Source organism: Eptatretus burgeri, chromosome 2, assembly GCF_056783735.1.
Source record: "Eptatretus burgeri isolate ZD-2024b chromosome 2, Ebu_testis_v1, whole genome shotgun sequence".
Lineage (NCBI taxonomy): Eukaryota > Metazoa > Chordata > Myxini > Myxiniformes > Myxinidae > Eptatretus > Eptatretus burgeri.
Genome location: NC_140962.1, coordinates 78,053,525 through 78,066,024, shown reverse-complemented (window position 1 = coordinate 78,066,024; position 12,500 = coordinate 78,053,525). Strand labels below are relative to the sequence as shown.

The 12,500-nt window shown below is 36.8% G+C and overlaps 1 protein-coding gene across 1 annotated transcript in view; it reads left to right on the top strand.

Annotated features, from left to right (window-relative positions):
• The window catches only part of TTN (titin), a 405,491-nt gene that overhangs the window by 170,459 nt on the left and 222,532 nt on the right, over positions 1–12,500 (top strand). Inside the window, exons 135-136 of the mRNA XM_085850585.1 lie at positions 7,171–7,242; positions 9,718–9,768. Coding sequence (XP_085706711.1) covers positions 7,171–7,242; positions 9,718–9,768 — 123 coding nt within the window. The remainder of the gene's footprint in view (positions 1–7,170; positions 7,243–9,717; positions 9,769–12,500) is intronic.

Below are 12,500 nucleotides of genomic sequence, written 5' to 3'. Positions count from 1 at the left end.
TGTTTCTGGTGCCTTCTCAACATGGCCATTTTGGATAATGTTTTGCATAAAGGCTGTATAATTCTGTTTATACCTTTCATTTTTATTGCAGCGATTCCTCAACTGTCTCAAACGACGAATCACCATGTACTTGTTTTTTGGTGACTTTGGATCATATTCTCCAAATGGCAATGCATTTCTTAGTGCTGATCAAAGAGACGAACACATTTCTGGACCGTATAAAGAAACCTTTTGTCCTCTAAGGAAGGAGATGGTTCCTCTTCGTGCATGTGTCTCATTGAAGTTCATTTTGATACTTTGGGTGACTTCATGAGGTTTGATTGCTTCTTTCGCCTTGATTCTTAAACAGAGTACAACTTTCATATACTCACTTGGAAATGTTTTACCAGATGATGGTAGCTCTCAGAATGCTAATCTTGAGAGAATGTGATGACTTATTCCAATAACATCAGTGTCGAGAGCACATGAGGCCACAATTCCTACTATTCCTAATCTCAGATCCATCTTCTGATCATCTGGCTTGTTAGTGGGAGTAATTGTGTATGGAGGTGTTAAAGCTCTGGAAAAAATTGTCACCAATAAGAATACCAACCTCAACATTTTGGAGTGGTACCAGATTGTCAGCAATGTTATGCAGGTGTGGCCATTTCTTTGCAACTTCTGGGGTTGGTATGTGACATCTATTAGCTGGCATAATCTCAAGGAAGTATGTCGTTGGAAGTGAGATCCACAACAAGCTATTGTCACCTCTAACCCACAAGCCATCAATCATTTGATTTTCTACCAGCTGGTCCCTGGCAGATATTGTGGACAGGATTAAATTCACTGAGGTACCCTTTAGGTCCAATGCAGCAGAAGTATCTTCAAAGGTAAAGGGGTTGGTGGATTTAGTGTGACTGTCAACTAATGCATACACCAACCTTTCAACTTCTGGCTTGTGGCAGTGTGATACCCATACAGGAACGATCATTAGGCACTTACTGCTCCGACCTGAGTGTTGACGTACTTGTCTCTGGCGTTATCAGTGGTGTCTCGTCATACTACTTTCAGAACAGTGTTCCGCTGTTGTGACATGCTTATCTGTCTATCTCCATGAAGAGCAGTTGGGTGCAGTCTTCTGCTTGTTTTACAGACCTTTCTATGGTAACAGGCCTTGGCTAAATGTCCTTTATTAAGACAGCTAAAACAAAGACCCTTTTCTTTGGCAAAGATATTTCTGTCCAGTAAAGTTTTGGCTTTACATGATTTACAGTCATCAATGTGATGCTTGCTTTTGCAGAGAAAGCACAACTTGCCATCACTTCCAACTTGTACGCTCTCAGTTTAGTGTCACTTCAGTGGAGGAAGAGGTAGCAACACCGACCTTTCTTTGGTGTCCAGTACTCTTGAATGTTGGTATTTTTGGACTTCTAGATTTACTCATTCATTTCATAGCCTGGAGTGAAGTCAGCAGATCACAAGCTATTTCTGCTTCTTTAGCAATAACCTTGGCAAATAAAGAGAAAGGTGGAAATTGTTTCTTGTCTTCCTTCCAGATTGAGACTGTTCTTGGCCATTGCAGAGTTAACCACTCGGGAAGCTTTGTGAGCAATTTCCTGTTTTCTCAACTGTCGCTTAGAACTTAAAGACTGTCTATTCTCCTCAAAGTTGAATGCCACTGTCTTAATAAATCAGCATAGTTACTCGGGGATGGGCCATCTTATGTTGCAATCTTAGGCCAATTGTCTAACAACTCTCCAAATGTGCTGGCCATGAGAAACCCATCCCCATAGCGTCGTTTGAGGACCCTTTTGGCCTCCTCAGATGCCTCTTCTTTATTAATCAGAAAGTAGCCTTTAACAGCCTCTTTTGCAGCACCCCATAGGTATTTCTGGAGGTAATAGTGTGTCTTTTCATGAGATTTTCTTTTCTTCTATCAAAGTTTCAAATGCTGCTTTCCAAGGAGTATAGGTTCGAGCATTTCCGGTGAATACACCAGGCTCAGATTGGGGTATATGTCCAAGGTTAACTTGATCAGCAAGCATTTGCCTCAAGAAGACAACTCGGGATAGTTTTCAGTTTTGTTATTCCTGTTCCCAATGTTTTCAGGGCGTTGTTCATTTGCAGATGGTTGCACATCTACTAGTTAGTTCTGATTCCTGGCTGGGAGAGAAATTAGTTTGAATTTTTCATCTGGGGTAGTTCATTTAGATGCTGCTTATATTGGTGGACCAACATTTCCCAAGTCTTGCTCTATATGTGTAGGGAGTGCTGCTTTCACCATAATAATGATTGTCTGAGTTTATAGAGTTATGATCCACGACACAGTGGTTGCGGACATAATCTTCAACAAATCCTTCAGGGTCATTCTCAGGCGGTGAGAGTCTCTGCGATCTGGGAGAGAACTCTCTTCATGTTCAAGTTTGCCAAAGACTTTCGCTGATCATACTTTCGCTGATTCAAGACTAACAGATACTTTTGCTGATGCCATGTCAAGCTCCTTCATAGTTTGAGCTTCTGCTTGAACCTTTGCAAGTTCTGTCCTCCCCCCCCCACCCCCCTCCCCCAGAGTGTCAAAATATAGCTTCTTCTTTAAAGCAGCTACTTCAGCTAGGTATTCAGCTTTTGCAGATAGAATTGATGTTTTTGAAAACCAAGAAATATGAGATCTGGAAGAAGCATGACTCTTCATGGAATATTAGGAATCCTTTTCCACCATAATGTGATGTAAATGATCTGCAATAGATTTGGACAGAAAATAATTATCCTGTTCCACATATCAATGGAGCAAGTCAGTATCCGAATCCCTGCATCTTGATGGCATTAACTGCTTAAGGCCCAGTCACACCTTGACGTTTTAGCCAGCAATGGCAACGTATTAAAATGTATGTAAAACGCTGGCTTACGTTGAATTTTTGATGTTTTTTTAAAGATTCGGACGTATTCATAACGACTTCGTCTGATGCATAACGTATTAGTAACGGACACAGAACGTTTGTTGTGTTATAGATAACTTATACCAACGAATGCTGAACCTGTTGTCGGCCTTCACAACCTATGCCCAACGATAGTCTAACTTATGCATAGCGCGCTGCACGCATCGCCAACGATGACATGGCGTAGGTTATGGAAAGGCTGCCGCACAACGATTCAAATCATAACCGCTGCAGAAATGGAAGTGTCAACATCGCAGCCACACCTTGGCGATCTTGCCAGCGTATGCCGACCTCTGAAAAATTCGTCTAAAACGCTGGTGCACGTCGAATACGGTATGGGTAAGTTTGGTATGTGTGAATAGAACGCTAAAGTACGCTATCATACGTCATAGTAAGTGGAGTACGTCTTGTAATTTTAAACATGTTGAAAATTTTACGACGTACTTGCCGTATGACGCACGCTCCGCATGCGATGGGAATAAGTTGTACGCACAATATGCGATCGTTGACACACATCGTCACACGTTACTGGAAAGGTGCTCATAAGTCTAAACACATCAAGGTAATGGTTAGCGTCAGTGTTCCAGACTCCCGGTTTTTTTTTCTTCGGTATGACGGTGTTCAGTGTACAGTGCGGTTATGATTTAAATCGTTGAGCGGCAGCCTATTAATTATATTATATTATAACCGCACTGGAAATCGAAGTGTCAAAATCACCATCATACCGAAGGAAGGAAGAAAAAAAATTAAATAAATAAAACCAGGAAGTCTGGAACACTGATGCTAACCATTACCTTGATGTGTTTCGACTTATGAGCACCTTACAAGTAACGTGTGTCGATGTGTGTCACCGATCGCGTAACGTGAGTACAACACTTTACTCATAGGTTAGAAATAAGTTTCGGGTACGCTAAACATTACCTCGACGTGTTTCGACTTATGAGTAACTCACAAGTAACGTGTGTCGACGTGTGTCAACGATCACATGACGTGCCACCAACTTCTGGCCAGCGTTATGCGGAACGTGTGAGTCATACGCTGGCATCAGTCTTAAAATTTCAAGCATGGAAAATTTGAGGACAACCGAAAAGTACAACGTTTAAAGCCAGCGTACAACGACGTATGGCAGTGTTTTTCAGCTTGCTCTCAATGTTATCAAAACTTACCCATAGCGTATTCGACGTGTACCAGCATTTTAGAAAAATTTTCCAAAAATCGGCATAAGCTGGCTAAAATGACAAGGTGTGACTGGGCCTTTAAAGGTACACAGAATCAGAATTTTTTTTTTGATGGGATTATATTTATTTTTAAACGATAAACAAATAACTGAACATGGTTTTTAATTCCAATAATTTTTTGAGGTGTTACATTTCAAAAAGCAAACCTATTAGGTACCACCCCTGCCATTCCAGAAAACTGCCATGACATAATTGAGGGAAAGGTTGTCAGCACACAATGTATAATGGCCAAACAACTCTCTTCACACTCATCAGAAAGTGAATTTGACGAATAATTTTATGATCAAGAATCTCCAGATTATGAGGACAGTCAAAATCATCATGTAGAAGCTGCCGTCAGACCGTACATGGATGAAACCGGGGTTGAGATGACGTCATGGGAGGGGTGGGACATATCAATATTCTTTTGGGGGGGGGGTAATAGAGCATAAAAGGGTGCTAAAAACATTAAAATCTTCCTTTCAAGATATTTATTCAAGAAAAGATCAACGATTAAGTGTTAAGTAAAGCCATATCTATTCACTAAACCAAACATGATTTTCTGATTATGTGGACCTTGAAGAAGACAATATGCCTTTTATGTGTCATCCATGTGCATTTCGAGAATACGTCATTTATGTTTATCATCCAAATCACATGAGTCTGACGAGTCTTTCCATACTACTTGCCATCTTGCACCTGCTCAAAATGGCTAATTGCAACTTATGTTCACACTAAACCAACTTCCAGTCAGTGCAATCCTCTGTGGGTTTGGGTTCTTGATCAAAGTGACTTAACTGTCTCGATGCAAAGCTTATGTCTGTGCATCACTACCTGCATCAGCCATAACAAAGCCTGTGCATCACTACTTATATCAACCCTTACTAATGATTGAAAGCCAAGACTCATTTTTAAAAAATGATCACAAATCTAAAAAACAACTTTCAAATAAGTTACAGACCTTAAAACAAAAGCACTACAGAATAATTAACAATTTAAATCATTTGTATCACTGTGCCTAAATATCTGGGTAATCTGTGCCATACGTAGCATATATTCACATGACACAGGGTAATCAAACACAGCACACTATCATAGACGCAGTGTAAAGAGTTTAATTCAGCACTTATATTCCCCATCATATGAGTGTTTGACTTTAACAAGATTTCAAAGTGAGGTTAAAGCGATTCACTCCACAGTGCTGGATTGTACAGGGAGAAAAGTGTTTCATGATAGCGGCAGCAAGTGCTTGTCCACCACTGGAGTTTTCGAATATGTAGTATCACCTGTTTGAAGGATGTCAGATGCAGAAACATACGAGGAGTTGTGTTCATACACAAGCCTTCCGCTGTTTATTGGTAATCCAAAGCTCTGAAAAACTCACAAAGATTCCGAGTAAGACACGGAGAAACTCTTTTAGTCTTCATGCTCAATGGAAAGTGCTTGTATGCAGAACAGGGCTTGGCTCACAGAATAGGCCTCTCCCAGTCGATGGCCTTGTGGTAAGATCAGAACCTCGCAACACAGTGTCACATCTGAACCTCGCAATGCATGATTAACTTCACAGTATAATGTACACTTTCAGGGTGCTGAAAGCTTCACAGGGTCCTCTGGGCTTTAGGCTTTGCAGAGTGACATAAGCTTTGCATCGAGACAGTCACAACGAGAAAAGGTCTGCAACAAACAGCCACCAAAATACCTCCACCCAGAACATGCAACCAACCAGCTTCACCCAGAACATCTAATGAGACAGTTTGCACGAAAAGGCATGTGGCTAAAAGGATAATAACTCATCACTTATCTACAAATGTCATGACTGGCATTACACATAGATTTCCATCCATCCAATGGGACCACACTCTGTGCAGAGCATTGGTGCTGTCTAAGCAGACTCTTTGGCTATTGGACACAATCCTGGACAGGTCGCCACTCCAACACAGGATACCAGCAAGCTGGCACTCATTTTGCTGACCTCGGAAGGATGACGGGCAGAGTCAACACCACTTGGTATAATTTAACAGCCAAGTGGGATTTGAACTCAGGATGCTCGAATTACAAGCCCACCACTCTAACCATAAAGCCAACACCAGGCATACATCGATTTATCACCAGCATTTGTATGCCTAAACTTTGTAAAAACAAATACTTTAATAAATTATTGTTAAACACAGCTAAATGACAATGTATATGTTATGTTGTATATGTTATTTGGCCTCCAAGTGTAAAAGGTAAAAATTACATTTTTTTGCAATATTAAAAAAAAAATTCAACAATAACAACTACATCACACAAAGCCTTCCAACAATCATGTACAAGAAGACCAGTATGATAATTCATTGCATGTTGCTGAAACTTACATGCTTGTAAACACATTTGCAATGCATTGATGTAAAGCATTGATCAAATACTTTTAAAAGCGATAAACTAAGCCTGGTGTTCGCTTAGCAGTTAGGGTGGCTGGCTTGGGATTTTAGGCCCCTGAGTTTGAGCCCCTGTTGCAGTTGAATAAACACGATGTGTGGTTGAATCAGCTTTTCACCCTTCTGAGGTCAGCAAAATGAGTACGAGTGTACTGGTAATTGGGGCATTGCATCAGTGGCACAGCCATGCTCTCAGCCAATGATACCACCTGCATCCTTGTGCTGCATATGAAGGAGAAGGAGGAGGAGGAGCAATAAACTCATATGATGATCCAACACATACATTAATTAGGTTCCATATTGTCATCTTTCTTTGATTTGACCCTGAAGGCAAAAAAGTAAATCTGATTCCTCCAAAGCAAGTTAAAAAAAAAATAATCAAAGCATTGGTCAGTCACATTTTTGCAGTGCATTTGACAGTTGTCAATCATCAACAAAATTACAAAAATAATGCTTTCTTTTCTTTTCCAATGAAAATAATTTTTGAGGATGCCGTTTGTTACAGCATTGCCAACAAAATATCTTCATTTTTTCCGCCACTGACTGCAGTAATTTCTCTGCGATTAATCCAAAATTTTTCAGAATATCATTATTAAAATACATTTTACTACTTTCCAGTGCCTGAAGAGGAAGCCAAAGTTCCAAGGAAACCAAAAGCCATTCCAAGGAAAACAAAAGCTGTTCCAAAAGGTACTTGAAATGCATTTTCTTGAAAATTTATCACTGTGCACCCCCTTCATCCATCTTGAAAAGAAAATGCATTTGCACAGTATTTACATGAAAGAAAAATAACTTTAAACAGAATTTTTTTTATCTCACACTGGATTATCTCTTAAATTTTTACAAATACAAACTTAATTTCAAGTCAAAAAATGCAGTTTGAAAAAAAAATCCTAAAAGTTTTATCAACACAATGTTTCAAACGGTGCATGAATGATGAAGTTAACAATGCTAAGATTTAAAATCAACATTTCGGTGTTTAAACTTGGCGAAAACAAATAATTTTGAAATTATTGTTCAGCACAGCTATCTGACAATGCATATCTTAAGTTGGATATTTTATTTGGCTTCATGTTGTAAGGGGTAACAATGACAATTTGTGCAAGACTTTCAATAAAAACTAACAACAAATTACATGCAGATTTTTAGTCATCATGTTCAAGAAGACAAGGATGACAATTAGTTGCCATTGTTTGAAATATCCATGCTCATGAAAACATTTGAGCAAAATAAAAGAACACATTTTGAACTTATCGCCAAAAATATTTGCCGAAAGAACTATTATCAGAAGGGAATTCCAAGAGTCAAAACTTTGTGAGATTTTTATGTTTTGTTCAAACAACCAACAGTTCAAAGCAACTTTGTTTTTTTAAGTTTTGCTCTGAGGAGACATTTTACATTTTCTCTATTTGTGATGGAGAAAAAAATAACAAAATAAAGGAATTGAATGTTTTTTTCAGTGACCTCATATTTGCATTTTTCCAAGGCACTTCTTTTTTCCTTTAACAATTTATTTCATTTCAATTTTAAAAGTATGATAAACTATTTGCTTAACATGCCCACAACAGAAGAGGAAGCTGACGTTCCTCTCAAATCAAAAGAGGAATCTGTGGTTCCTCACAAGGCAAAATCTGTTATTGGAGGTTATCACCTTCGCATTTTGCGAAAGGTTATGTATTGGTCGCTGTGTATTTATTCATTTATTTATTTATTTGTGAATGTGTGTGTGTGTGTGTGTGTGTGTGTGTGTGTGTGTGTGTGTGTGTGTGTGTGTGTGTGTGTGTGTGTGTGTGTGTGTGTGTTTGTAATTCGCATAACTCAGAAAGTATAAATCCAAATCGCTTGAAATTTGGTGGGATGATGGGGTATTATCCAAGGAACATTTGAATAGATTTTGGGAGCGATCGAGTCAAAGGTCAAGGTCACGGAAAGGTCAAATTCGTATTTTTACCATAGCACGGTCAATTTTGATCCAATTGGCATGCAACCGATGCCAAAATGTTCAGAATTCATTGCCCAATCTTGTGATGGGTGACATGACACAATTATGTCATTACCCTTGTTAGCAATTGGGGGTCAAAGGTCAGTGGGATCACGACCTTTCAAAATATGCGGTTTTTGTCATAACACGGTCAAATCAAAACCGATTTGCATGAAAGCAACACCAAAATGTTCACTGCTCTGTTCCCCCCACTCTCATGCCAAGAAAAAAAAGTAGCGGAGGTGAAGGTATGCGCTCTACCGAGTGCCCATTCTAGTTGGAAATGCATTCAAGCAAAATAATGCATTTTATTAGTCTAAACCAGATGGATGACATCCTCACAATATTGCAATTATTCTCTATTTTTTCACAAATTCTTGAATGAACATCCAATTTGATTTCATGAGGCACTGAATGATTTTGTTCTGAAGTTTTTTTATTTGATGAAAGTAACTTTTCTTCTGGTTATGAACTTTTATCACATTTAACAAAATAAAAGGAATACTCTATTTTCTGAGAATGTCTTGACCACTCAAACCATTCTGAAACATCAAAAAATATGATGATTGCTGCATTATTTCTCCATTCATTGATTTATATGGCGATATGACTTGTGTTTGTTGAAACCTCCTTAATCTTGGAGAATAAGCTTTATAGAAAATTATTTTCAAGCAGGTTTCTCGAGTTAAAGTTGCAATTAGAAAATCAATGCAAAAAATTGAAACGGCTATCCCATGAGGCGAACTTGCAACGTAGCATCAATGCAATGCATTGATCAATTCCTTTGAAAAGTGATAAACTCATGTGATTAATCCATGACATCCTTGACTTGAATTAATGAGGTTCCATATTTTTCATAGCTGTTTATCTCCCGTTGAGTTCATACTGAAGGCAAAGAAGTCAATCTGATTCCTCAAAAGCGAGTTAAAGAATTAATCAAAGGTTCGGGCAATTATCTTTTTTTTTTTGCAGTGCAATTGACAGTTGTCAATCATCTGGAAAATTCCAGAAATATTGTCTTCTTTCTTTTACAATGAACAAACTTTTCGAGGATGCAGTTTATGATAATGTTGCCAACAAAATATCTTCATTTTTTTTTCTCCCCTTGAATGCAGTATTCACTCCATGATATATCTAAAGTTTTTCAGGAAATCATTAATAAAACACTTTTTGCGATTTTGCAGTGCCTGAAGAAGAAATAGAAGTGCCAAGGAAACCAAAAGCTGTTCCAAGAGGTACTTGAAATGCATTTTCTTTTCAAAAAATGCATTTTTTTCAGTATCTTCATGAAAAAAATTCCCTTTCAAAATATTTTTTATCGTACAGGATTATACTTTCGATATTTGCAGATTTTGAAGCATGCACACTTAAATGAGCTTATAAATAGATTTCTTGCATTAAAATTAAGCTGATCAAAAAATACCGTTTTTAAAAACAATTACAATAGTTTTATTTCCAGTTTCACACATAGTGCTGATATTATCAAGTTAACAATGTTCAGATTTATTTCCACCATGTGGTAGTTGAAACTTGGTTACAAAAACACATTTTTGAAATTATTGTTCAACAGAGCGATCTGACAATGCACGTCTTTAGTTGTAGATTTTATTTGGCTTCATGTTCCAACAGGTAAAAATGAAGACTTTTCCAATACTTTTAATAAAAACTTGCCATAAAAATTACATAACAGAGATTTTTTGTGACCACGTACAAGAAGACAAGGATGATGATCAATTGCCATTCTTTGAAATTTCCATGCTCATGAAAACATTTGATTAAAATATTTACCACACTTTAAACTTATCATATGAAATATTTGCTGAAAGAACTACTGTCACAAGGGACATCCAAAACTCAAAAGTTTTGAGATTTTCATGACTTGGTTCAAATAAGCAATCATTTAAAGTTACATTGTTTATTACGTTTTGCTTTACTGAGACATTTTACTTATTCAACATGATAAAATATGATAAATTTTTTTTCATCGACCTCATATTTCATTTTTCCAAGGAACTTCTTTTTTCCTTTAACAATTTATTTAATTTCAATTTTAAAAGGATTATAAATTATTTGCTTTACCTGCCCCACAGTAGAAGAGGAAGCTGAGGTTCCTCTCACATCAAAAGAGGAATCTGGGGTTCCTCACAAGACAAAATCTGTTATTCGAGGTGATTGCAAATGCATTCGAGGAAAATAATGCATTTTTTTTTTTTGTCGAACCCAGACTGATGACATCCTCACAATATTGCAATTATTCTCTATTTTTCACAAGTTCTTGAATGAACATCCAATTTGATTTCATCATGTGCTGAATTAATTTGTTCTGAAGTTTTTTATTTGATGAAAGTCACTTTTCTTCTGGTTATGAACCTTTGTCACATTTAAAAAAATAAAGGAATACTCTATTTTCTGAGAATGCTTGACCACTCAAACCATTCTGAAACATCAAAAAATGTGATGATCGCTGCATTATTTCTCCATTCATTGATTTGTGTGGAGATATGACTTGTGTTTGTTGACACCTCCTTAATCTTGGAGAATTATCTTTGTGGGAAAACATTTTCGAGCAGTTTTCTCGAGTTAAAGTTGCAATTAGAAAATCAATGCAAAAAAGTTGAAACGGCTATCCCTTGAGGCGAACTTGCAATGGTGCCATCAATGCAATGCATCGATCAATTACTTGGAAAAGTGATAAACTCATGTGATAAATCCATGACATCCTTGACTTGAATTAATGAGGTTCCATATTTTTCATTGCTGTTTATCTCCCTTTTATTTCATCCTGAAGGCAAAGAAGTCAATTTGATTCCTCAAAAGCGAGTTAAAAAATTGATCAACAGTTTGGGCAATTACCTTTTTTTTTGCAGTGCAAATGACAATTGTCAATCATCTGCAAAATTCCTGAAATATTGATTTCTTTTCTTTTTCAATGAACAAACTTTTTGAGGATGCAGTTTGTGATAATGTTGCCAACAAAATATCTTTTTTTTCTCCCCTTGAATGTCGTATTCACTCCATGATTGATCTTAAGTTTTTCAGAAAATCATTAATACAATACTTTTTGTGACTTTGTAGTGCCTGAAGAGGAAATAGAAGTGCCGAGGAAACCAAAAGCTGTTCCAAGAGGTACTTGAAATGCATTTTCTTTTCAAAAAATGCATTTTTTTCAGTATCTTCATTAAAAAAATTCCCTTTCAAAATATTTTTTATCGTACAGGATTATACTTTCAATATTTGCAGATTTTGCAGCATGTACACTTCAGTGAGCTTATAAACAGAATTCTTGCATTAAAAATCGGCAGATCAAAAAATACCGTTTTAAAAAACAATTACAATCGTTTTAATTGCACAGTTTCACACAAAGTGCTGATATTATCAACTTTACAATGATTGGATTTATCACCAGCATTGGGTAGTTGAAACCTGGTAACAAAAATACATTTTTGAAATTATTGTTCAACATAGTGATCTGACAATGCATGTCTTTAGTTGAATATTTTATTTGGCTTCATGTATTAATGGGTTAAAATGACGACTTTTCCAACACTTTTAATAAAACTTGCAATAAAAATTACATAACGGAGATTTTTAGTGATCACCGACAAGAAGACAAGGATGATGATCACTTGCCATTATTTGAAATTTCCATGCTCATGAAAACATTTGAGCAAAATATTTATCATACTATGAACTTATCAACTGAAATATTTGCTGAAAGAAATATTGTCACAAGGGACCTCCAAAAGTCAACACTGAGATTTTCATGTCTTTGTTCAAACAAGCAATCATTTAAAGTTGCATTAATTTTCACGTTTTGCTTTGCGGAAACATTTTTCTTTTTCAACATGATAAAATATGATAATTTTTTTTCATCGACCTCATATTTGCATTTTTCCATGGCAATTCTTTTTTCCTTTAACAATTTATTTCATTTCAATTTTAAAAGGATTTTAAACTATTTGTTTAA